At 53.4% G+C, this 26,899-nt stretch overlaps 2 protein-coding genes across 4 annotated transcripts in view; one reads left to right on the forward strand and one right to left on the reverse strand.

Moving 5' to 3' along the window:
* The window catches only part of SFXN5 (sideroflexin 5), a 102,846-nt gene extending 97,448 nt beyond the window's left edge, over window positions 1–5,398 (forward strand). For both annotated transcript variants that reach the window (XM_065662455.1, XM_065662463.1), the window contains one exon: window positions 4,269–5,398. In XM_065662455.1, the coding sequence (XP_065518527.1) occupies window positions 4,269–4,346 (78 nt within the window). In that variant the 3' untranslated portion in view covers window positions 4,347–5,398. The remainder of the gene's footprint in view (window positions 1–4,268) is intronic.
* A 5,809-nt stretch (window positions 5,399–11,207) lies between these two features.
* Window positions 11,208–21,352, reverse strand: EMX1 (empty spiracles homeobox 1). Of its 2 annotated transcripts, none has more exons than XM_065662475.1 (3): window positions 20,989–21,352; window positions 19,103–19,303; window positions 11,208–11,970 (listed from the first exon to the last, which is right to left on the reverse strand). In XM_065662475.1, the coding sequence occupies exons 1-3, from the start codon at window positions 21,350–21,352 to the stop codon at window positions 11,714–11,716; spliced, it is 822 nt and encodes a 273-aa protein (XP_065518547.1). In that variant the 3' UTR covers window positions 11,208–11,713. The 2 variants fall into 2 exon arrangements, with proteins under 2 accessions (XP_065518547.1, XP_065518556.1); XM_065662484.1 differs by having other exon boundaries at window positions 11,710–11,970; window positions 19,119–19,303.
* Between the last annotated feature and the right edge of the window lie 5,547 nt (window positions 21,353–26,899).

A 26,899-nucleotide genomic window follows, 5' to 3' on the forward strand; every position in this document is an offset into this window, starting at 1 on the left:
ATCGTTACAGGATCCCTGGCAGCGTGCCTAGACCTATCTCTCTCCCTGCACTCTTCGGAGCACATTCCTTTCTACACCTTTTCCCGAGCTGGGATAGAAATGAGTATCAACCCCAAACAAAAAGCATCTGCTTTCTGCCTGCTTCTGCTTCACCGGACGCGCCTGTACGCTACACCCGTGTCAGCAGCGAATGCAAAACACACACACACAACCCCCCACCTCGTCACCCCGCATCCAACACGGGCTGACGGAACTTTGGGAGCCGGGAGCCTGCCTCACACCCTCTCCCTCTCCATCTCCGCAGCACCAGCTGTGACCACCGCACCATTTGTTCCTCCAGCCCACGCCAGCACTCGGAGCCAGTTCTTTATCACCCCAATTAGCCTTGTCTGTGCTGATGAGAGGAGAGAGGCTTCCACTGCAAGGCAGGGATGGGGGGAAGAGAGCTGGCGCGCGGTGGGCACGGCGAGAGGCGATTCCCTTTGCGGTGGCTTTGTTCCCCAGGAGGGATAGATTTCACCGGGTCAGGAATGCCACTCAGAAGCCAGCGCTGTTGCCCTGCCTGCATCACCTGGGGGATGCTGGTTTATAAACAGTTGCTTCAGTAAGGTCAGGGGACACCGTTTCTTGCTTCATGCACTTGGCTGGGTGCTAGAGGGAAGAGGAGCATCCTCAGCCTGTGTTGGCTCTCAGGTGTTGGGATGGGCTGGAGGAGTTTGGAGATGCACCTTGGCCTTGTCCCCGGTGAGGATCTCCCTGCATCTATAGCAAAGCTTCTGGAGCCTCACAGAGGGACGCAGTAATGCCCCCTTCTCCCTCTGCCTCATTATATCCTGACATCCATACATGCACTTATGTCAGGATGCAGAGTGGTCAGTGCTGCTTGAAAGCCTGGGGTTCTTCTCCAAACAAGCCCCCTGTAGCACTCCTTTGGAGTGGTACTTTTACACCCTGGTGTCCTCAGTGCTGTTGTGAGCTCATGTCCCTCCTGGACCTCTCTGGATTCATTGCTGAAGGCCCTTTTCCAGTAGGCACTTCAGTGCTGTCATTCCAGAGCAAGGAGTGAGATCATCCTTTGCCCCAGTGCAGGTAGATCTACCTTACCAGGAGGAAGAGGACAGACACAATTCAAACCCAGTCCCATGGTGGGCACTCAGTTTGAAAGGACAAAGTCATCCCATGTGGGATTCTACCCCAACGGGGTAGGACCTATTCCTCAGAGCACCCTCCATGGAAAGCGTTCCCTGTTAGAGGGGTTCCAGCATGGCCAGGACCAGGAAGGACCCTACTGTGGGGTCTTCTTTGAAGCTGAGACACAAGAAACTGGACAAGAAACTCCAGATGTGCTTCACAGTGCCTCCAGATGTGCTTCACAGTGCCATGTCCAGTGGCCAAGCAGGTCCAGAATGCTGGAGAGCCAGAATAGCAGCCTGCACCAAAACAGGTGGAATTACCTCTTCCAACAAAAAGCCCTGAGGGATTCAAAGACTGAAGTGGTGCACAGTAAGGCTGTGTCTGAAAGTTGCCTTAATATCTGGAGCCCAGCACCCTAATGCTTCTCCCTGCTCTTCTCCACTTAATTTCCCAATGGGAGGAGTAAGTTACTTGTACCTCTGTCCTTGGTGCAATTGCACCCCGTGGAGCTCCTGTAGCTGAGGCTCTAGAGCAGGTTTTCATGTCTGTTTTATTCAAGTCAACCAGAAAGGCGTCTTCAGAGGTTGCTCCAGTGAAACCAGTCACACCCCAGCAGATATGTTTCACATCATCCCAGGCTTCAGAAAGGGACTTAGGTGAGTCCAGGGATCTGCAGCTCCAGACCAATGCCTATGACCAATTGTATCTTCTTTCAAGATCTTCAGAGGAGATGTTCAGACGGACCCTGTGTCCATCTTGCATTAGGCATTCATTCCCTTGACCTTCTGCTCAGACACCAAAATCTGTCTCTGAACTCTCACACCTCAATCCTGTCCCTCCTAAAGCCATCCCATCCAACAGCGTTGCGTGCAGCCTTGCTATGAATGAGGAGCGCTGCCCTGCAGGGAAAGGAGGCCGTTTTCCTCCTGGACCCATGGGAGGAAGCTGGAAGGACTTACCAGCAGTTATCTCATCTGTCTCCTTGCATCAAGACAAGCTCAATTCTGCTTAAACTATTCTTGATGGGTTTCATCTAATCTGTGCTGAAAACTTCCCACCACAGAGACACCACACCTTCCCCAAGCATTTGGTTGGAATACTTTGCTCCTTCCCACTAGGATACTCTTCCTGCTGTTCAGCTTGGATCCTACTCGATGCGTTTTGAATGGTGTCCCAAGAGCCCGTGAACGAAACATTTCTCCTTTCTTCCGTGCTGTATCCTCTTGCACACACAAATACCACCACGTCTCCCTTGAACTCCTCTCTTTTAGACTCATCACATCCAAGCTCTCACTGTTTCCCCATGGATCTTGCTTTCAGACCACTGATGTGGGGTCCACCATGGCAGATGTGACTTTCCTCCATTTCCTTTGCAGCTCCCACCTCTCCAGCGCCTATTGGAGAGGGATGGGCTGTGGTGGCTCTCCATTAGCTTCCTATGGAGGCTTCCCAGTAGTAGGTTGGGATTTGCCGTCTCCAAGCTGCCCCACGTCCCCAAGCCCTACCAGCACCACCATGGATGCTCAGGGTCAAAGAACCCAATTCCAGGTCATTTTAAAGCACTTCCCACCTCGATATTCTCATGCCAATGGTGAAACCACCCCAGCCCCAACACCTCGAAGCTTTTCTTTCCATCCCTGGAAGAAAAAGAAGAAAACAATAGGAAGAAAAGCTGCGTCAGAGCCAGGCAGATCCGACTTAATCCTCCCTCAAAATGGATCCTGTCGGTGAGAAGAGCCTCTCCTGCACCTTCGCTGGGTGCTCTCCCCGGCACAATGCTTCACTTTGTGTTTCAGCGCAGAAAGAAATGGTGAAGTTGCTAATAATGGCACGAAAAGAAAATATGCTACATCTGTTATGGATAGCAGTACAAAATTAGCTGATCACACCTCTGACACCCAAGATGTCTTCACTTAAAATACTCGTTGGCTTACTTTACATAATTTGCTGATTATATTTAAAAGAAATACAATTTTGCAATTACTGTTCTTTCTGGTGTGCTATCTATGCATCATTTTCTTTTTATGTTTATATATTTCTCCTTCATTAGTGCAGTCTGAAGGGTGATTAGATCCCTTCAAACATTTTACAGAGGTTAAACGTTGATTAAGATTTAATTATTACTGTAAATAGCTTGGAATGACATATGGTGCAAAAACCTGACATATGTGCATTTGAATAAATGAAGTGCTATTTCCCATGATGCTCCAGTAGCTGTTTAACAGCTTTGCTGAAGGGTTATGTTGCACCTCATGTTAAGATTGCTTTGATGTTATATTTTGTTGGGTTTTTGCAGCTGAAAGCTAAGAACAGTTTTTCCAGTTTTTAAAAACATTGAATATTTTAAATACCTAAATTGTTTTGCACAAATTTTTGCTAATTTGTCTAACTAGGTTAAACATTTTCAAAAGCATCTCGATTTTAACGTGGGTTCCTAGCATTGTGTCAGCGACAGCAGCAAGTCAACCTATAGGATTCCTCAAAGGCTGGTCTTGCAAGGTGCCCTGTCCCGCTTGGGAGTGGGATCTTTGCTTGCTGTGGGAAATGGGAGCATCCTGGATCGCTCGCGGGGATGCAAAGGTTTGGAGGGATTCAGAGCTTCTTGTGAAGCCAGTGAAAGGGAAAATATAGGAAAAGGCTGGAGATCTTCTGGAGACAGAGGAAGAGGTGCGTAGGTTTTAGCACTGATCCCTCCGTGTTGCAGGATGTAGAGCACTGGTCCAGGAGCTGGGTGAGGGAGCGCTGTCCCCTTGTGTCACCAAGCAGCCCTTGGCTGGTCCCTATGGATGCAAACAGCTTTGGGGACTGGGTTCCTTCTAGCACCATGCTGTGGGAAAGGAAGAGATGTCTCCTGGAAAATGATGGGTGGGATATGTTTGATTTGCAGAGACACTCTATAATTCATGGAATATTATAGCAAGGCAGCGAGCGGGCATCATTTCATGTAATATAAGTCACTCCAAACAGGGTTGTGTTGAGACTTGAGCAGAGTAAAGCACATTAAAATGACACGGAAAAGGCGTGATCGACATGGTATTATTTGCATATCATACCTCTCCACATGAATTTATTGATCCATTGAGCTCCTGCTGCAGCACAACGATTCTAATCTTGTCTCCTCTTCGGTTTCACAGATTGAGACATCTCATCTGGAGCCAGAAATCGCAATGGCCACCACCAGTAAGACTGTAGTCTACAATAAAGGACTGTAAGTGGAAGCAGACCATCTCAGCCGAGAAGATATGGGGAGGGAAAGGGGGAAACTTGAGATCCCGACTGGGGAAAAGAAAGCAACAACAAGCTAAAACAAATCCTAGTGCTCAGCGATAGTAACGTCTTACTGCTCCCGGCCAACCGGGAGTAAATTAACACTTGCAGAGAACTGACACCTCACACCAGTCTAAAAGGTTAATATTAAAAGTCTTATGTTAGCAACAGGAGCAGCAACAACAAAACTTCACATTCAAACACTTTAGAGAAGTAGCTGAAGAAGAATCTCAGAACTTACTAGCACTGCATGGAGGGATGTTTAACAGCGTGTTTACGTGGTTATACCTAACTACATGACTACTACTAACTTCACCCAGCAATTTTTGTGTTCTGCACAATAATGCTGCACAGAAATAATTCCATAGAGATCAACGGGTGCATGAATGTGAAGCTCTTGATAGGGTGTTCGATAAGGGTCCTGTATTGATTCCATGCTGATCCTGCCCCTGTGATCATGAGCAAAAGCAAGCTTCCATGGTTCAATGTGCAACGCTCCATTAGCACAGCGAAGGTCACAACTTGTGCATCTTCCATCTCTCCATCTTCTGCAGGTGGTCTGGGTGGCATCCTGACTTTTATTGTGCTCCCAAGGCTTGGTGTCACAGTAGCCTAAAGCTGGGCATGTCCACAATGGCTTCTGCTTAGGTTTCAAGATACTGGAAAGCCAATGTGCCCATACATTGAGTAGGAAAGGATCTTATAGCCAGAAACACGATCAATCCGCTCTTTTCCTTTGCACAGATATGAAGGATGGGGTTGGTCCCACCTAACGTAGATCCTCTAAAATAAGGTTTTTATTCTAAGCTAATTGGCTGAGCCACACTTTGCAAAGCTAGTTGTCTGAGGACAGAATGTGCTTCTCTTTTCTCTTCTCTTCTTCTCTTCTCTTCTCTTCTCTTCTCTTCTCTTCTCTTCTCTTCTCTTCTCTTCTCTTCTCTTCTCTTCTCTTCTCTTCTCTTCTCTTCTCTTCTCTTCTCTTCTCTTCTCTTCTCTTCTCCTTTCTCTTCTTCTCTTCTCTTCTCCTTTCTCTTCTCTTCTCTTCTCTTCTCTTCTCTTCTCTTCTCTTCTCTTCTCTTCTCTTCTCTTCTCTTCTCTTCTCTTCTCCTTTCTCCTCTTCTCTTCTCCTTTCTCCTCTTCTCTTCTCCTTTCTCCTCTTCTCGTCTCCTTTCTCTTCTCTTCTCCTTTCTCTTCTCCTCTCCTCTCCTCTCCTCTCCTCTCCTCTCCTCTCCTCTCCTCTCCTCTCCTCTCTTCCTCTTCCCTTTGCCCTTCGTCTTCCTCTCCTTTCTTCTTCCATTGTTTGGCTTTCTATCTTGCACCCAAGAGTAAACCCTGAGTGACTCCCTGAGGACCAGAGGAGTTAATGCAGATTTTGGACATGATCACCAGCAGAAGACCATGCGGATAGTGAGGTTTGCCTCTAGGACCATTGTAGAGATGGAGTCATGGGGAGGATGGGCAGTACTAAACGCACAGGCTGGCATCCTTCAAATGCCAATTTATTGAGGGTTTGGGGGGGTGGGGGGAGAAAGGGTAACCAAATCACCGCTGACATGGAATGTATTAGAAGGATTTATTGCAATGCTTGGAATCAGGAGGCCTGAGCCCACTCCTGCTGCAGTCAGACCCATAGGAACTGGAGTCACCAATGGTGGGGCCAGCTCAGGGAGACTGATTCTGCCCCTGCCCTGGTGTGGATCAGGAGTAATTGCACAAAACAAACCCATTTTTGAGGATTTACACACCAGCATGCAGGGGAGGAGAGGCCAGCTCCGGGCTCTCCATAGCTGCTGCTGATGGGCCAGCTCCTGCTCTCTGACCCTGGTGGAAACACAGAATGGGCCCAGTTACACTCAAGGGGCTATTCTGGATTTACACATGGGTAAGGAACAGCTGGATTTGACCCATTAGAGTTCTAATGCACTAGATGAGATGAATGTATGCTCCGGAGGAAGTGAGGACCCTCCATGCGCTCCGGTTGGGATTTGGAGATGCTGCAGGGAGGTGGTATCTGTCCTAGGGACATTTCCATGGGCATCTGTCCTACGGATAACAGAGTGCAGTATCAGGGCCTGTATTTTGCCCTGGAATCAGTGAAAAAGAAGAGGAAAAGCCTCCAATGCCAGGAAGGGCAGCAGGGATGCTGTCAATCCCCAAACAGCAGCCTGCCAATGGGATGGGCAGCAGCAAGGCTTCGGAGATCCAGCTGGGATGAGCTGAGTGCCTGAAAAAGGGCCCTTTGCATTGCTGCAGGGTGTGGGAGGAGGTGAGGACCACTGTTGGATGCTGGGGGTGCAGGTACCCCATTGCATACACATCCATATGTGCGTGCCGCAGGGAAAACACTGCTCTGAGCCCAAAACTTCAGCTTCTGGTTCCCTGAGCCTGCACAAGTTGGGAGCCAAGCTGCATGGCATAGCACGGAGGCACAACTTGCCTTCTTCTTCCTCCTCCTGAATGGAAATGCGAGGCTGAGACAGAAACAGCCTCTTGTGTTGACAGGGAGATGCCTCCTGGCTCCAGTGTCTGTCTGGGTGGATCATTTCCCCTTCTCCGGTGAGTTTTGTCACTGCCTGAACCATTCTGCTGCAAAGCTTGTTCATCCCAGGCTGTTTTTTGGGGGGGAAGTGGTGGAAACTGTGCTTTGCCGTGAGGTTTTGGAGAGGAAGAACAAGGAAGGAGACAGGGATTTGGTTTTGCATTGTATCGTGGATCAAAGATTTCAGAGCGTGAGCTCCGGCTACCTGCCGGGCCCACAGATGGGGAAGGAAATTTGCAGTGGAGGAAACAGATCAGTGCTTTGCTTGATGGATTTCTTTAGGAGACACCCAAGGAAAAGCATGGATTGAGCAAGTTCTGCAGCAAGAAAGAGCCAATTCCTAATGTTCTCCATGATGGGAAGCGTGTATGGATGTGTTCGCTGCACGCGCATCACCCACACAGGTTGTTAATTAGCAGGGGATGCTCATCATGTTAATTGAGTGATGCTCAGTGAGGACTGTGTTGGTTTAGGGGAGAACAGACTGAAGGCTTCTTGCTGTGTATCCTAAGGGCCTGATCCTGCTCCAGGGGGTGAGGACCAGCTTGAGGGATGTCAGAGGAACCAGGCTTGGCTCAAAAGCAGCTGCGCAGGCGAACAAGTGACAATCAAATGGGATAAAAGAGTCTGGATTTATCCCCTGCCATCAAACTTGTTTCTGTTCACGTGTCATGGGAATGGGTCTAGGTCAACCCGGTTGTTTCTGCTGAGAAAGGAACAGCATCCCAGGTCCTGAGCCAGGCACACACCGGTGTCTGTCTCTGGGAGCTGGAAGAGGCAGCCCATCCTGACCTCTGGGAGCTTGGGGACACCGTTTGCTCTCAAATGTTGTCTAAATGCACCTCCAAATGTGTGTTTCCTGCCCAAAACACTAGGAAAAGGGTCCTGCTTGGAGCTGGGAAGGGAGAGCCACCACCTCATGGGGTCCAGTTCCCCTGCCTAACCTCTTCTGAAAGCATCTGCAGGTCTTGTATAGCGAGGTAGTGCTCGTATTAGTGATACCCATGGGCCTGGAGACCAAGGACATCTCCCAAACCCATGTGTCCCCTTCCTCTGGACATCCAGGATGGTGCAGACCCATCTTTGCTGCCCTTTTCCTTGCTGTCCCCTGCCTTGTTGGCATGCAGGATATATTTGAGGAGTACGTTTTGGTGGCCCTATGGTCCCAAACTCTTGGGGAACACAAGGCTATGGTGTCCCCATGCTGGGACACTGATGAGGTTCAGCCTTTGAGCCACCACCATCCCACCACGGGGGATGTTTGAGATGCATCTTTCTTTCAAAGCAGCGCAAAAGCACAAACCTGATCCTTATGGATCTTAAGAGACCGTTTCACTCCCAAGGCAGCTCAAGGTTGGGCTCCCTCGTGCAACGGTCCCACCACCATCTCAGCACGCTTGCTGCCATCCGTTGTAGGACCTCAAGCCAACCCCAAAATACCACGTTCCACTCTTCCTACAGCATTGGGAACGAAATGCATGGATCTGGGGAAGCGGCAGCACATTAATGCTGTTTATTAGGACAGCAAATTGTGCCAGAAAAGACTACACACAACAGCTAATGATAACATGATGCACATCCACTAATAGCTAATTAATCTCTTCGACTTGCCTAATGTACAAAGAGGAGCCTTCGGTTTGCGAGAACAACCCAACCATTTGCATCTCTGATTCCCTATAATTGGGGAAGTGGAAGGAACGGGGAGCGAAAACCCCACCACGCACATCAAGTTGTTCACCTCGGCAGATAATAATAATGAGACGATCATCTCCTGTAGTATTTAATTAGAAATGTCGCAGTTAATTGATTTCTTGGATATGTTAATTAAGAAATAATGAGGACCAGGTTGCAGCTAAAGGTGCCAGCAAGAAGTTTTGAGGCCCTTCTGGAAGATGCTTCTGTTGGCTGCTCCCTGAGCTGGCCAGGGGACAGCCCCAGGGTTGTGTCATCCATATCCTCGACCCACCTTCCAGCTTGGGCAGAGCTCAGCTCCTTCCATTTCTGCTTGTTGCTCATCTCTCTGCTCCACATCTCTGCTTGTGGCCAGGTCCTGGTGGGATGGGCAGCAGGTCACCCCATGCCAGTGGTTCTGTCCATTGGGATGACTCTTCCACCTTGGGACAAGCGATGCTGGTAGATCTCAGGGTTATACCAATGCCATGTAGCCAAGTGATGTTGGTGTCCCCTCCGCTTCGGTTGGCTCCTCTTGAAGGGCTGTGATGGGGATCTAGAGCCTGGGGTGTCCTTCAGAAGAGGGGGGACTCTGGAGCGTTGTGGTGAGATCCTGATAGCCTTTGAGCCAAGGCTTTTAGGGCATGGATAAGCTCATTGGGAAGCTGGCCTGGCTCTGCAAGCATTCCTGGTGTCGGGTGTGCAGGTGATGGAGGCTTGAAGTGGTCCTGCTGGTGGTAGATACCCCCAGCCCCAGGCATCACCCTGGGTCGCTTTAGGAAACATCCACTTTTGGCTTTTTTCCCCCTTTTTTTATGGCTTATTTTGCACCCAACATCCTCAGCTGCCCCTCCTCATGCAGACCCTGATCCGAACGCACCTTAGAACCGCGATAACGGCAAATCCCTTGGGATGCGGTGGAGGGGGTTGCCCGCCAGCTTTGGCACGTCTTCCAGCGGTCCCTCCATGGGACCTCCCGGGCACCCGCCGGCTCTTTTTAACCTTCCCGATCGAGTCCTGACCGCGACACTTTGTGTAACACTCGGATCCGTCTGGAATAAAGGAGTTTAAAGGCTCGGTGGTGGTGTCCCATTGCGTCATGGGAAGGATGTCGGGATTTGAAGGGATCACGAAAAGATGAGGGCTTTATGGGCTGGTTTGACGGGGGGAAGCTGCTGGGGATGGGCTTTTCCTTGGAGCACGGAGGGGGGGGCTTTCCCCACAGCAGGAATGACTACATATTTGTGTGAGTGTATATGTGTACTATATCATATTATATATAATTACAGTATATTATATATAATAAAATATATAATGTGAATATATACATATATATAATGTGTATATGTAATATATAATATACAAAGCGCATAAGATATAGAATAAAATCTATAAGATGTAAATATATCCTACAGTATGAACGTATACATATTTCCATATAACGATATATAATTCTATATTATAAACTATAGCCTACATTATAAAATGCATTATAACTTTATAAAACTCATGTATGCTATATTATATATAGTATAAATACATCATAAAATATAATACATACACACATTATATACACGTATATAAATGTATCTATTGTGTGCATGTATATATAAGTGCGTATACATAGTATATCCCATATAATTATTATATTTATATGTATATATTATTTATATTATATATGTATAGTTGAAGATGTCCCTGCTCATTGCAGGGTGTTGGAATTAGGTGGCATTTGAAGGTCCTTTCCAAACCAAACCATTCTATGAATCTTTGATTCTGTAACACATATATATATGTTCTATAATACATAGATTCTATAACACATATATATATGATTCTCGCTATATGCTTATATATATTTGATTCTATAGCACATATATACATAACCCCACAAATAATCATTATATATATTTTATATATTATATTATACATAATAAAATCTATAATATGCATCTACATAATAAATATATAACCATTATACGTATATAATCATATATATAATGATTGTAAGCGTCCTTTCCCTCGACCCCCAGCACCATATGGAAGAACACCCAACCTTCATCCCCCAAGACCCCCCTGACCCGAGGCCCTCATTGCTGGGGTCCTGGCATGCCCGGAACTGAGGGGGTCCCTTCAGCCACCCTGGGGGTATCCCTGCCTGGGGTGGGATACTCCTGGGAAGCAGCGCTGTGTGGAACCGACATCCAATCCCCATTGCAGGTGTGAAGCTGCCGCGTACCTCCCATACCTGCGGCCACCCGCTGTGGGACTCCCGAGGGAGACCCCCGCGTCCTGCCACCCCCTTCATCCCTCCAGCATCCACCACCACGGGGCCACCATGGCTCCTTCGCTCCTGCGGGACCCAAGGAGCAAGCTGCTCTAGTGGAAGGTGTCCCTGTCCGTGGCATGGAACTGGAAGAGCTTTGAGGTTCCTTCTAACCCAAACGATGCTGTGAGTCTAATTTCTATGACGCATCCCTTCACAGTGGTACCCAGTTGTGTCCTTCCAACAAGGACACCAGCACCCCCATGGCTTTCAGTGATGAGAGAGGGGGGACTTGTCCCCCACCTCCATCCACTAAGGCAACCAGACACGTTTCCAGCACGTTGCTCTTTATTACCACGCAGTAACACACACTACAGCTGCTGACTACCTACGACAGGGAACGCACGCACACAGGCACCGAAAGAAAAGAATAAATTAAACCAAAACTGTGTCAAATGAAATAAAAAACCCCCAAAACCAAAAAACAACGGAGGGGGGGAGGAGGGGGTAGGGAAAGGAAATCAAAGTGAAAAAGGAAACTGAAACGGGTTCACATTGAGCATCTCGGTAGGACGTTTGGATTTGATCTCATGGCTGACGGACGCCTTCCAGCACGGAGGAGGATGCGCGGTCGCGTCCCGGGGCCGCGGTCCCTGCAGCCTCCTCTTCCTCCTCGGCTCGGCGGAGGGAGCTTCCCGAAAAGCACCTCCAAGGGATGCCCCGGGCAGCGGCGGGGGGGGCGGGGGGGACGGGGTGCGGGTCCCCGGCCGGAGCGGGGGTCCCCAAGGAAAGGCATCGGGTGGCGGCGGCGGTGGCGGCTTCGGAGCACGACGTCCCTAGAGTCCGTTTGGTGATGCCACCCGTGTGCCCCCGTCCTGCCCCGGGTTCCTCTCCATGGTGGCTGCACCAGGAGCCTGTCCCTGCCTTAGTCGTTGGAGGTGACGTCGATGTCTTCTCCGCTCGACTGCTTGGTGGCGAGGCGCCATCGGTTGATGTGGTGAGAACCTTTCTTCTTCTGGTCCGAGTCGGGTCCTTCCTCCTCCAGCTTCTGCCGTTTGTATTTCGTCCGCCTGTTCTGGAACCACACTTTCACCTGGGGGACAAGGAGAGACGGGCGCTTGTGGGGGTCTTGGTGACGAGGCAGGAAGCCCTCATCTCCTCGAGGACCAGCACAATGAAGCCCCTGTCCCTCCAGAAGCACTCCGTGGCAACCCTGCCTTGCCTCAGTTTCCCTTCTGCCCATGGCAGGGTGGGATGGGGGGGGGACACACGAACGTGTTGAGTTGCAGGATGCAAGATGCTGCCGCATCCCAGCCTTGGAGAGACCCAAGTGACGGTCTCTCAATCACACCTGAGCCATGGGGTCAGCAGATAAACAGGACTCTTCGTACAGCGCCACAACCTTGTGCCCATCACCCTGGTATCTGGGCTGCACCCCGATCAGCACAAGCACAGTGGGGGCTGCTAAACCCATCCCCGTTGCTCTTGGTCACCAGTGTTGGGTGGCTACGGCTCCAATGAGGCCATGGAACACACAAAGACATCCCCGTGCCACCAGCCAGGAGCTGTGCCGCAGGGCAGGGTGGCTGCATTAGCCAAGGACCTAATTATGGATAATGAATTATAATTACAATTAGAAGCAATCCATTTACTACATTTAGGCATCCAGAAACCTTTTCCACCATGATGGTGGCTGGACGCTGTCCCTGGGGTCTCCATCCTTGGAGATAACACCCTCCTTCCCTGCCCAAGGCCCCAGCATCCCACTCCAATGGGATCTCTGGTGGGAGTATGGCCCACAGCGGGGGCTGGACATGTCAGCATGGACATGGTGATGAGTTTGGGATGCTGAAAGCACCCATGTGGTGGGTGGTGTGAGATGCTGCGGGTACCCATGTGGCTGGAAATGCAGGATGCTGCAGCCAGGGATGCGGGATGCTGTGCCCAGGCTGTGGGATGCTGCAGCCAGGGATGCGGGATGATGCGGCCAGGCTGGGAGATGCTGCAGCAGGTAGCAGTGAGGGATGCTGCAGCCAGGAATGAGGGATGCTGTGCCTGGGGATGTGGGATACTACAGCCAGAGATGCAGGATGCTGCAGATGGGATGTGGGATGCTGCAGTGAGGGATGCGGGATACCAGGGGTAGCAGTGTGGGATGCTGCAGCCAGGAATAAGTGATGCTACATGCAGTGGTGCAGGATACGATAGCAAGGTATGCAGGCAGGGATGCTGCAGATGGGATGCAGGTTCCTGCAGGCAGCAGCCCTACTTGCTGCAGCCGGGAATGAGGGATGCTATATGCAGTGGTGCAGGATACTGTGGCCAGGGATGCAGGATGCTGCAGACAATGCAGGTTGCCGCAGGCAGGATGCTGCAGTAGTGGTGCAGGATGCTACAGCTCCCTGGTCCTGCAGGACATGAGGTGCAGGACACTGGATGTGGGATACTGGATGCAGGATATGGGATGCAGGACACAAAGTGCAGGAGATGGAGTGCTGGACACGGGATGCAGGACATGGGATGCAGGACATGGAATGGGATGCAGGACACGGGATGGGATGCAAGACACTGGATGTGGGACACGGAATGCAGGACACAGGATGTAGGATGTGGGATGTAGGACATGGGATGTAGAACATGGGATGCAGGACATGGAATGGGATGCAGGACACGGAATGGGATGCAGGACATGGGATGCAGGACACCGGATGGGATGCAGAACACGGAATGGGATGCAGAACACAGGATGGGATGCAGGACACTGGATACAGGACACGGGATGCAGGACACGGGATGCAGGACATGGAATGGGATACAGGACACGGGATGGGATGCAGGACAGGATGGGATGCAGGACATGGGATGCAGGACATGGGATGGGATGCAGGACACGGGATGGGATGCAGGACATGGAATGGGATGCAGGACACCGGATGGGATGCAGGACACCGGATGGGATGCAGGGCACGGGATGGGATGCAGGACACGGGATGGGATGCAGGACACCGGGTGGGATGCAGGACATGGGATGGGATGCAGGACACGGGATGGGATGCAGGATACGGAACGGGATGCAGGACACGGGATGGGATGCAGGACACGGAATGGGATGCAGGACACGGGATGGGATGCAGGACATGGGATGGGATGCAGGACACCGGATGGGATGCAGGACATGGAATGGGATGCAGGACACGGGATGGGATGCAGGACACCGGATGGGATGCAGGACATGGGATGCAGGACATGGGATGGGATGCAGGACACGGGATGGGATGCAGGACACGGAATGGGATGCAGGACACCAGATGGGATGCAGGACACAGGATGGATGCAGGACACAGGATGGGATGCAGGACACGGGATGGGATGCAGGGCACGGAATGGGATGCAGGACACGGGATGGGATGCAGGACACGGGATGGGATGCAGGACACGGGATAGGACGCAGGACACGGAATGGGATGCAGGACACCGGATGGGATGCAGGACACGGGATGGGATGCAGGACACGGGATGGGATGCAGGACACTAGGTGCCGCTGCTCGGCCACCGCTGCCAGCCCAGGCTGCAGCATTTAGCCACTGGCAGGGGATGTGGTGCCCGCAGCCCCTCCAGCAGCGCTGCAGCCCCTCATCCCGCGGGAGCATCACCGCTTTCCCCCTTCTCCAGCATCACCCTCAAGTAAAGCTTTCCTCCTGCTCTGGAGCTGTTGGCAGCGAGGCCACCTCAGACCGCATCCCACCGGCACCACGCAGAACAGCCCTGCACTTCCAGGCGTGCCCAGTCTATGGAAACAGCGGCTTTATGGCCCCGGTGTCTGTTATAACCCGGACTCCAACCATTTGCTTTCCTTGCTTTGGGGCATTTCTGGAACAATGCTGAGCTGGTGCCTTTCATTCAGCAACAGCAAAGCACTTTGTAAACTTTAATTAAAGCTCGGAGCCCTCTGGGAGCAGGGAAGTTGCCTTATCCCTAAATTACAGAACGGGAAACTAAGGCATAAAGCAATTAAGATGCTTGAGTGAGGCTCTGTGGCAAGCAGGGGTGGGGGGGGAAAGCAGTTCAGCTTGGAGAACCCAGCCCGGTACAGCTGTATCCTGCAGGATGAGGCTCTCCTGTGATTCCCAGCTGCAGGAATGGGGATGTTTCCAGGCTGGACGGGCTCCCTGACCCCTTCGATGCCGTATCCCTCTCTCCAACAGGCCAGAAGCCACAATGAGAGAAGTGTGAGAACCTCACAGTGGGCAACATAGGGATAAGCTGCCCCCTACAATGCCTCATCCCGACTCCAAGAGTAATTGGTTTAAACCCCCATTCCTGGGGGTTTATCCCTTCCTAAACCCTTGCTGCATTAACCATTGTCATGCCGGGTGTTTGTGCATCCAGGCGGTGGGATGCGCCTGCGGTCCTGCCTCCAGGGTCACCGCATCCCCGTGCTCCTGCTTCAGGATGGGAATGGTCCCTGGCTGGCTCCTGCATCCCAGTCCTGCCTCTATACACGGCTCCCACCATGGCTTTGCCGCACATGAGCTGTGCTTCCACCCCTGAATCCACCCTTGAATCCACCGGGAAATGACGCTGTGCTTCAGGGACACCGACAGCACCCAGAGAATCGGCTCTGGCTAAAAGGTGACATTGCCATCCCCAAGCTGGGGACAGCAAAACCATGGTGGCCTCATGTGCCCATACCCTGAATGATGGCCCAAACCCTGCCAAAGGCTGAGAGCTCAGGAATGGGTCTGGTTGGCAACCGGAAGACATCAGCCTCACCATCACCTGCATCCAGACACGGTGACACCGCTTGTGCTGTGCTGCCACCCGCACGTGCCATCACCCCCAAGGGCAGTGCAGCTCCTCAAGCATCAACACCGAACCCTCCCCAATGCCTGCAGCCCCAGCTGGGACTGTTCTAAAAGCACCTCACAACTTCTAAGAGCTTGGTTTTGGGGATGGTCCTTAGTGGGAGACCACTGCCAGCCCCGGGCTTTGCCATGCGGCTGCTCCCTGGCTCTATCTGGGATGTGCATCTTTCTCCTCTGTGATTCCCAGGTATTCACTTGGTTAATTATTACTGCTCCAGCCAGGGCTGCTGTGCCTCCATCTCTGCACACACAGTGCTGGGAGGGAATATTGGGGTCCACGGTGCCTCCATAATAACCCCAAAGGATCCAAGGAGAGGCCTTAGCTTTGGAAAGGCAGATTTGAGACCCAGAGCGGGGTTTGCATCGTGTGCTGCCAGGGATGGAGAGGCTCTGCTGGGAGATGTAGGCTGTGTCATGCACAATCAGCTCAGGGGAGTCATTTCCTAGCCCAGCGTGCTCCCATGGGGAGGTGAAGTGACCTGATGCCACCAGCGATGGGCACAACGGTGCAACCACTCGTGATGTCCAGCCTGGTACCCCCACACCCTCCCTGTTTCCCACCTACCCGGCACACGCATCCCATTCCCATCGCACCAGCCCTAGTGCATCCCTGAACCTCCTTGCACCATCCGGCTCGCACGTTCCATGTCCCATATTGCCATCCCATCGCACACATCCCCTCGGATGGCTGCTCTTGCACATTCCCAGCCATACACACACTCCAGTCTCATCCTACTTTCTGTGTTTGCTTCGGGACCATGTGCTGCCGCTGCTTCCCCCCTGCTACCTCAATCCCTTTATTTCTGTCATTCCGTGGGCCTGTCTCAGCCCAGACTAATGCAGCTCCTTGGTAGGAGGAAGGATGGGAAGGGGTTAAACACCTCCACTCTTCCCCACCCTATATCCCAAGGCATTTCCTGATGCTGGGCAGGTACCTGTACCCTTTTCACCTTCCCCCTGGGCTGCTCCAGGTGTTGCTCCCCGGCTGGGGGACCCGGAGTGGGCAAAGCTCCCTCTGCCAGTGGGAAAAGCAGTTGGGAAATAGGACCAGGCCGAGCCATCACTGGCAGCTCCTTACGGAAGTGGCTAAATCCACTGCAAAACAATCCAAGGCACCCACCCGTGGGTTGGGATGTGGGGCTGAGCATCTGTATAGGGTGAAAACACGCCTGTGTCACCAGTCACACAGGAGATGTGTGTCATGGAAGGGGGGCTGGTTTTTAATGGGAGGTTTGTGTACGAGTAGGATTTCTTACTGGATTTACTGTAATAATAATAATAATTAATAAGCATAGAATGGAATCATAGAATTATGGAATGGTTTGGGATGGAAAGGACCTTAAGATCCTGGGAAGGGACATCTTCCGCTAGACCAAGTAGCTCAAAGTATAATAATAATAATAATAATGGTAATAATGGCAATAATAATGGTAATAATAATGGTAGTGGTAATAATAACGGTAGTATTAATAATAACGGTAGTAGTAATGATAATAATAATGATCATAATAATAATCCTGCTTTTGGGACAGTCACCAGCCAGGCTGCCTCTCCCACTCCCCTGTGCTTTGATGCCCGTCCTGTATCCCACCCCTTTGCACGTTGGGGTTATTTCCCTCCAAATAATGAAAAGATTCATAAAAAAAAGACAATTTTCCTAAAGCCAAAGGGGAAAATCGCGTCCCTGCCAGCCCACAGACCCCCCTGCAAACCAGCGCTGCCAATCCCAGCCCTTTCCCAGCTCCTTCTCTGCCTGGAGCCGTGCGGAAAGGAAGGACGAACGACCCCACTCGCTCCCTGCCCTGCGCCCGGCGCCTGCAATGGAAACAGCATCCTACAGAAACCCCTGCAGCACAGAAAAACATCCATTCCACATGTATCTATAACGCCTCTTCCCGTTCCTAGGTCTCCAGGTGGATTTAGGGACGGATGCCTCCGCTTTTTCCCCAATAAACTGCATTATTGCGCTGCGGCTCGGGGCAGCGCCGAGCGGAGCTCCCCTCCGGGCATCCCGCCGCTGCCCTTTCCGCCCAGACAAGTCTCTGTTTGTTCTTTGACCTCTGGGTTTTGTTGTTCGGGTTCTTTTTGTCCCCGTTTTCCCCAGCGTTTTCAGCCCGGAGAAGGGACAGAAAGGAAAGGACCGGAGCTGGAGGCTCCCTATGGATGCACCCTGCGAGCCGCGGGGCCGGGGGTCGGGATGCTCTGATTTTACTGCTTATTTCTACGAGGATACAAACGGCTTCGGGAGGATCCTGTGGGCTCAGGCCACCGTCCCTACATCCATCCCTGCGCATTCCCACATTTTCCTCCCGGGAACTTGGGAGGTTTTGCTTGGCAGAGCCCGGTGAGGATGAGCCAGGCGGGTACCGGGAACATCCACAGTTCCGGCTTGGTTTTCCAATTAAAATAAAGGATAGAAATGAAATTAATTCGGGAATAGGCCCAACTTCCTAATGGGAATTTAGGGAAAACTTTCTCCATAGACTCAGATACTAAATATTACAGGAAACTGGACTTTCACCTGGAACATTTGGGAATAGCCGCTCACCAGGACACCAGGCTTGGACACACAGAGAGATGCACAGCCCCGGCTCCCCCGTTTGCCCCCAGCACCGTATGATCTCTATTTCCTTTTATCCCTACAATTTCCCCGGGTCTCATCCAATCTAAATCCCTGTGGAATGGCTTTTGTAAAAGCAGAGATACAGGAAATATTATTTCCTTCACCCTTCCTGACTTCCGCAGTGTTTAAGCTCAGAACCAAGGCGCATTTTTGCAGCTCCCCAGGGAAGGGGATCCCTGTGAGGCTCCTTTTTAAACTCGGGTTTGAAAACCAGATCTTCCTCTCCAGGGAAACACCCCAAGCAAGCAAGGAATAGCCCTGGAAAACCGCTCCGGAGAGCGGCGTGACACGAGCCCGGCATTCCCAGCCTCCAGCCCTGCCGGGAACGACGGCAACAACCGCAGGAATTACGCCGCAAAGATAAAATCACCCAAATCAGCGCGGATCAGCCACTGTTTCCTGGTTAAAACAAGTGGAATTCTGTAGTGTGCAGCCAGAGCCCTGAGCACGTTTAGTGCTGTATCCGCTGCCTAATGCTGAGCTGCTCCCGCCGGCAGCTGGATGGATGGATGGATGGACGGACGGATGAACGGATGGACAGTGGGGCTGACGGCTGTGGGTTGGTGGCTACCTGGGGTCCGTGGGTCTGGAGGTATCTGGATCTAGGGTCACCGGGTTTAGGGAGCCCTGAGTCTGGGAGTAAATAGGTTTGGGGGTACCTGGGTCTGGGGGTGGCTGAGTCTGGGGTCACTGAGTCTGGGGTTACTGGGTCTGGGGGTACCTGGGTCTGAGGGTACCTGGGTTTGGGGGTACCTGGGTCTCGGAGAGGCTGAGGCTGCTGGCCAGCTGCTTGCGTTCGGCACCCACCACGTAGTGGTTCTTCTCGAAGGCCCGTTCCAGCCGCAGGAGCTGCGACGGCGAGAAGGCGGTTCGGATGCGCTTGGGCTTCCGGGCGAAGGGGCCGTGGAGGAGCAGGCTCTCCTGGGACACCTCGCTCCCTGTGGATAGTGAGAGGGATCAGGGTCCTGCACTGGAACCCCCAGCACGCCCAGAGCCCCCTCCGTGGGCCTGGGGTATACAGGAAGGACGGACACGGGGGTACCAGGAGTCCCCTGGTCCCCAGGAGTGCAGCTTGGTCCCACTGAGCACGGCGGTGCCTTGGCCACGCTGCTCTGGGTCCCATGGTGGGGCTGGACATGGGACAACGGGAGGAGAAGGGGAAAGGAGAGGGAAGGAAAGAGAGAAGGGCTGAGAAACAGCAGATAGAAAAAGAAGACAAATAAAGAGGAGAAAGATGGGCTACGAAAGTGGCAGGGGGGAAAAAGAGGCAGAAAGGGAGAAGTGAGAAAGAAAGAAAAAGAAAAGGAAGAAAGAAAAACAAAGCAGAAAGACAAGGATGAAAACAAGGAGTGAAAGGGAGAAGGGAAGGAAGAGAGAAGGAAAGTGGGAAAGGAAGAAAGAAAAGGAAGCGAAGGAGAGAAAGAAGCAGAGGGAGAAGGAGAGAGACGGAAAGAAAAAAAGAGAGAAAGAAACGAAGAGAAAAAGAGGGAAGGAAAGAAAGAGTTAGAAAGAAAAGAAAGAAGTCATAAACGAAGGGAAAGAGAGAAATAAATGAAACAGGGAAATAGACGGAAGAAGGAGGAGAAATGAACGAAATAAAATAGATTAAAACACGAAAAGGAAGAGAGAGATGAACGAAAGGAAAGAGGAATAAACGAAGGGAAGGGAAACCCCGGAGAGGCCGGCAGCGGGGCTCGGCGGAGGGGCCGAGCTCAGCACCAGGGAGACAGCGCCGGGAGCCGGGCCGGGATCGGGATCGCGTCGGGCCGGTACCCCCGGGCTCTGCCGGCAGCGGCCGTGATCCCCGGCGGAGCCCGGAGCGACGCGAGGGGTTGGTGCCGAGCAGATAACCCTGATCTGGGCTCCTCCGGGACAACCGGGACCCCCGGGCACCGCGGCAGGGACAGGGGGGACAGGAGGAAAGGAAAGGAAGGGAAAGGAAAGGAAAGGAAAGGAAAGGAAAGGAAAGGAAAGGAAAGGAAAGGAAAGGAAAGGAAAGGAAAGGAAAGGAAAGGAAAGGAAAGGAAAGGAAAGGAAAGGAAAGGAAAGGAAAGGAAAGGAAAGGAAAGGAAAGGAAAGGAAAGGAAAGGAAAAGAAAATGGAACAAAATACAGACTGAGAAAGGAAAAAAAAAAGAATGTAAGAAACGGAGAGGCAGAAAAGGGGAGAAAGAGAAGAAAGAGGAAGGCGACGGAGGGAGTCGGAAGAAAGAAAGAAGAAGAAAGAGGGGAAGAATACGAAGGAGCCGCGAGCAACGCGTTAAAATCAAACGAAATCCCGCCGAGAATCCCGGAGCCGCCGCGATCCATCCCTCCGTTCCCGAGCGGGAGAAGCCCCAACTCCCGGCTCCGCCAGCCGCGGGGCCGCGCAGGAGCCGGCAGCGCCGGTCCCGTCCCCGGGAACCCCGCGGGGCCTGGCCGGGACCTCGCTCCGGGCACCGGCAGCGGGAGTGCAAAGGCACCGGCACCGGCAAGCAAAGGCATCGAGCGCCGGGATGGCAAAGGCACCGGCACCGGTGTGCGAACGCCCGCAGCCCCGCACGGCCGCCGCAGCAACAGGTTCTGCCCCCGGTTCTCCCTCGCCCCCCGTTAACGGGCCCCGCTTGCCGGTGCCCGCCGCTCACCTTGGAAGCGGTGCCCGAAGAAGCGGTTCCGCAGCACCCAGGGGTAGAAGTTGAGCGGGTCGCGGTGCTGCGGCCCGAAGAAGGAGTGAGGCGGCGGCAGCGCCGAGCCCCCGAGCTGGTGGGGCCCGACGGGCAGCGCCGGGTGCCCCACGGCCTCGGGGAAGACGAGCTCGGCGCTGCCGTACAGGGCCCGGCCGGCGGCGGCGGCACCCGGGAAGCCGGGGGTGAAAGCGGCGGCGTCGGCAGCGGCGGGGCCGGGGTAGGCGAGGGCGGCGGGGCGCGGGGGGTCCCCGGGGCCGAGCGGGGTGTCCTTGCCCACCAGGGACTCGATGGTGAAGCAGCGCTTCGCGGACGGCTGGAACATGGTGTGAGCCGGGATGGGGCGGAGGGGGGGGTGTGGGATGGGGAAGGGGGGGGGGGGGGGCCGGAGCGGGGCTGTTCCTTCGGGTGTGTGCGTGTGTGTGTGTGCAAGAAACCTCCCCCCGGCCCTGCACACCCGCACACACACACCCGCACCCGCCCCGCGGGTGCCCACGCACCCGCAAGCCCCGGGCAGCCGGTACAAATACAGCCGGTACCTGGCGGGGCCCGGCGGAGGGGGCGGCCTCACCTGCCCGGACCGGGGCCGGGACCGGGGATGGGGATGGGGATGGGGCCGGGCGGGGAGGGCAGGAGGAGGTAGGGGAGGGGAGGGAAGGGGAGGGGAGGGCAGGACAGGACGGGCAGGGGCAGGCAGCGGGAGGTAGGGGAAGGCAGGAGGAGGTAGGGAAGGGTAGGACAGGCAGGAGGAGGCAGGGGAGGGCAAGAGGAGGCAGGGGCAGGCAGGAGGAACGTAGGGGAGGGCAGGGGGACGTAGGAGAGGGCAGGACAGGCAGGGGAGGGAAGGGAGAGGCAGGACAGGCAGGGGAGGGCAGGAGGAAGCAGAGAGCGCCCGAAAAACTGGACTGGAGCCGCTCCCGCAGCCGTGCCGCGAAGTTGTGGAGAGGGGCTGCGGCTGCGGGGCGGCTCCTTCCTGCTTCTTGGAGAAATAATAAATATTTAAAATCGTAATAAATGTAAAAAAATCTTTTTAAAAAAATTTTTTTTTTTTTTTTTTTGTCCCTTTTTTCCCCCGTTTTTTTTTTTTTTTTCCGCTTTTTAAACCTAATGAAACAACCCCACACCCGGAGCGCCCGTTTGTAACCCCGCGGCTCGGGAGCTGCCGGCCGGGACACGCAGACACACAGAGACACGACACTGCACGCACACATACCCCCCCCCCCCCCCCCCCCCAGCGCAAACTCCGCTCCCCTCTGCGTAACGCCAACCCCTCCCCAAAGGCAGGACCTTCCCCCGGGCCAAAATCCCTCTCTTCCTACGGGTCCAATCCTGGGAATAATGAATGGAATTGGTTTAACCCCCCCCCAATCAGCCCCGTTTCGGGGTGTTTTCCGGGCCGCGCGGGGGTTCCGCGGGGCGCGCAGCCCTGCGCGGGCCCGTCCCGAGTTCGCTCCGCAGTTTGGCTCTGCTCGGGGTCCCGCCAGCCCGCCCAAAGCGGGGGGAAAGTCGATTTTCCACTTGGCTGCATTGAAATACCCCGCGCGGGTCCTGCCCCTCCCGCGGAGAGGGGAGCGCTGCTGCGAGGCCCGCGGGCTTTGCGCCGACTTTGCGCGGACTTTCCGCGGACCCGCTCCCGCAGGGGGATGCGGGCAAAGAGCTGGAAGCAGGGAGGAGAGAAAAATCACATTAAACCCGCAGAAATTAAAGCCTAAGCCAGGAGCGAGCGCCTCGGCAGAACGCGTGCATTTCGATAGCGCGGAAGGAGGAAAACTAGAAATCTGGATTTTAAATCTATTTTTCCATTAAAAAATAAATGGAAATAAAGAAGCGGGGTTGGGTCAAGCGGCTTCTGGAGAGGGCAGAGCAAAGCGGAGCTCACCCGCGGAAGGATGGGGATAAGGAAGGAGAAGGGGAAAGGGAAAGGAAACATAGGAAAGGGAAGGAAAGAGAAGGGAAGCGGAATGCGGGGAGAGCACCCGGCTCGGACGCGGGAGCTGTGCCCGGCTCCGGACCATTGGTGTGATTTCATTTAAAGCAATGTAATACAATTGAATCCCGGTCCATTCCCGGTCTGTTTCCCCTCCCGCCGCCCGCGGAGCGCTGCGCAGGGCCCGCGGGTCGTTCCGTGCCGATCCCTCTGGATTTCAGCATCTCCTGCGGGGGGATAATGAAGGAGGCGGCCGGGGACCGGCTGCTCGGCGTCTCCTCAGGAGCCTGATTTTTGGGGAAGCCGCTTTGGATCGAGGGATAAACCCCCCCACCGGGAAAACTATAAACCTTTACGCTGGTTTTTCATTTTTCCCTATTCATCCCGGGGGATTTCAGCCTTGGCTCCATGTCCAGGCGAGCTCCATGGATGCTCTGAAGGGAGCTACACTGCAAACCGGCCGAGAAACCCAAATTTATCTCTACGTTTCTTTCCCCCCAGGCCTCCAGCATCATTCAGGCAGGATCTTTATCCCCCGTTGGAATAAAACACGGGCCCCCAAGTGGGTGCCGTGCTTCGACCCCAGGATTATTAAGAGGAAAACTTTAGCTCCAGCATCGCTGGGAGGAGGTGATCCGGGAGCTGCTGCCTTCCCGCTGGATTTCTGGCCAGGAGGAGCTCTGGGTGGAGGAGAAAGGCATTTTCCTTTATAACGAAAGAGCGGCTGAGCCTGCTGGAGCGGTGGAGGGATGCAGCCAGCAGCAGCACTGGGCAGGCAGCACTGGGCCCAGGGGTGCTGCACGGGGATCAGGGGGTGCTGCTGGGGGAAAAAGGGAGGTCTGCTGCCTGCTAACGTACAGCAGTGAGGGTTTCCCCAGGAGAAAACGAAAGAGGGATGAAGGAGAGGGAGAGGGGGACAGGACAGGCACCATAAACTGGCTTTGGGGAGGGGAGTAGAGGGTCAGCGTGGAGATGTGTGGGGACAGGCAGATGGACTGTGGGTCCAGCCCCATCCATCAGCATCCTGGTTGGGCTCAGATCAGTGTCTGAGCTCAAATCAAGAGTCTGAGCTCAAATCACTGCGTGGCCTCAAGTCACTGCCTGAGCTCAAATCACTGTCTGGACTCAGATACCTGCCTGGACTTAAATCAATGTCTGGGCTCAAGTCAGCGCCTGGGCTCAAATCAGTGCCTGGGCTCAAATCCCTGCCTAGACCCAAATCACTGCCTGGACACAGATCCCTTCCTGTACCGTTCTCTCCTGCAGCAGGAGCAGGCAGGCTCTGATGGGGCTGGATCCTGCACACCACCGGCAGGTGCTGTCCATCCTCCCTCTCGTTAATCTGTAACTCATCAGCTTCCAGCATCAAAGGGCAGAATGTGGAAAATCAGGCCCTGGGCCTCGGAGCGTGGCCACGGGCGCAGCTTGCCGGGATGTTAAAAGTTGACCAGACTCCAAAGTGCTGGATCATTTCCTCCCAACCTCTCCCACCTGCTCTTCCCATGGGCACAGCCTTTTCCCCTGCTTGGATTTCTTCTCACCAGCTTTCAAGTGTGGTCCCAAAGTGAAGAAGGGAGGCATGGGGCTGTATTTTGGGTTAGGGGTCTAAGGTCTGGAGCCTGCCTGTCCTGGGCTGCTCCCCCTTTCCTGCTTCACTGGCTTCTATTCTTTATTATTTCACTGGGTTCAGGGATATTCTGGGTTGGGGTAAGCTGTCCCTGCACGTCCTGTGGGCTTCAGCAGGTTACTCATCCCACCTTCCTCAGCCACCCTTTTTTAAGGTGGTTTTGTCAATTGATCCATTGATAGTGGATGTGTAGATGGGTGGATGGGAACAGTGGGGATGGTGGTAGATATGTACGTTGACATACATGGATGGGAGAGGGCCACAGTCTATGGAGTCAGGCTGATATTGAGAAAGGATCCCACCACTGAGCCAGGGAATGGGAAGCCACCCAGATCCCATTGCTATGGGCTGGAAGAGGTCAGTCCAGCAAGGAGAGATGCTGCTGGCCCTTACCCACCTACTCAATGGTCACACTGGCTTTTCCATGGGGGCCCTGCACAGATGTGGGCTCTGGTGTGGGGTGTCCTGGTGGGCTCCCAACATGCTCCGAGGTGGGAGATCTTGCAGGCCGTTCCATGTGGACACAGCTGTGGTTTCCGTGGCTGCAGCTGTGTGCCATTAGGTTGAGAGTGATGTGCAGAGGTTGGGCACTTGGGGACCATTCCCCAGACCTTGTCCCTGACCATGGGGACCCCATGTCCACTGTTTGCCTACAGGTGAGTGGGGCAATGGACTGGTTCACCCACACCAGGGACCATGGAGGGCAGCATCACTGAAACACAGGGAGTTTGGGCAGCATCTGCATCTCCTGCTTGTGACACGACCGATGCCGCAGGGACTGGCAAGGCATACATGGCTCGATGGGTCCCATGGCCAGGAGCTGTGTGCTTTAGCACTGTGATTCCTGGGAATGCTTTTGAGGGTTTACACCACTGGGAGCCCTCAGTAGAGCTCAGTGGTGGTGTTTGGGTTGAGCCAGCTTTCCCCACTGCTTTCGGGGCTGAAGGCTGGTCTCCCAGCTAATGTCCCACCATGTACCTCTCCCCAGCGCTATCAGATGTCACCTTAGGAATGCTTTTCCATGCACAGCAGGCTCATCGCTGCAGCAAACCCCTTTCTAGGAGAGCTTGGGGTATTTCAACACAGGAAATTACACTGCCAGCCTTCCAGGAAGGGTTTGGGTGCTCCCTTGGATGGCACCAGAGCGTGACCCCACATCAGACCCCCCCGGGCTCACACTGGCTTTGCTCCAACAGAGAGGAAATCAAGATCCCCTGCAAGATTCCAGTGTTTAGGGGGAAAAGAACCATGGGGAGAGGTGCCATCCCCACTCGGATGCTGTTAAGAGTCCCCCCTTAAGCCCTGCGGGGATCCCCCAGCATTGTATTAGGGGAGATCAGCAGACTTGGCTCCCCCTCACCCCCACAACATACCATTAAATGGCATCGAGACAGTGTATGAGCCTCTTACATATGTTGCTTATAGACGCCAAACTTATTAACACAATAAAACTGCTGCTAAGAAGCTTTCCTGCCTCTTTCCCCGCGTGGAGAGCATCAGTGTTGGAAGCACCTAAAGCCTCGTATGGAAACATCCGGGGTTGCTTTTCATATGGCACCCAGGAAAATAAATACATGACTCAGCCAGGATCCCCCTTCCAGTGCTCCCAGGAGGGCAGGGAGATGGGGATACCCCGGAGAGGGGGGTTTAAAGCCAGTCTGGGGGGGAAAGCATCGCATCCCATCCAATGCCTGGCTTGCAGGTGATGTGTGTTGGGGTGCTGCTGGGTCTTGTGGGGTGCTGGTGGTCTCCTTCAAAGCAGAACATTCCGAATGGATGAATCCTCCTTCTGCTTCTCTTTGGAAGTGGTCGGAGGGGGACCCTGCCTGAGTCATGTGTTTGTTTTCCTGGGTACCATATGAAAGGCAACCCGGGGTGTTTCCATACGAAGCCGCTTAGGTGCTTCCAACACTGACATCCTCCCGGAGTAAAATAGGCAGGAAAGCTTCTTAGCAGCAGTTTTATTGTGTTAATAAGTTTGGCGTCTATAAGCAACATATGTAAATGACTGATATACTGTCTTGATGCCATTTAACATTATGTTGCGGAGGTGAGCGGGAGCCAAGTCTGCAGCATCAAGACTAATACGTGAGGAGCTGCCAATTCCGGTGGGATCTTTCCTTCTTTTATTCCCCCCCCAACCCTTTGTAATTCCATTTAAACAACCCAGCAATCTCCCCGCGCCAAAATAATGACTCGGATCCTTCCGTGTCCGTTGCTATTTCTTGGGAAATGGGTAAATATTGTGCTCATTCAGCTCGCTCAGCTCAAGACCTCAGTGCTGGGATGGAAAACCCCAGCTTGTTTGGTATCCCTGC

This window comes from Lathamus discolor, chromosome 1 (assembly GCF_037157495.1).
Source record: "Lathamus discolor isolate bLatDis1 chromosome 1, bLatDis1.hap1, whole genome shotgun sequence".
NCBI lineage: Eukaryota > Metazoa > Chordata > Aves > Psittaciformes > Psittacidae > Lathamus > Lathamus discolor.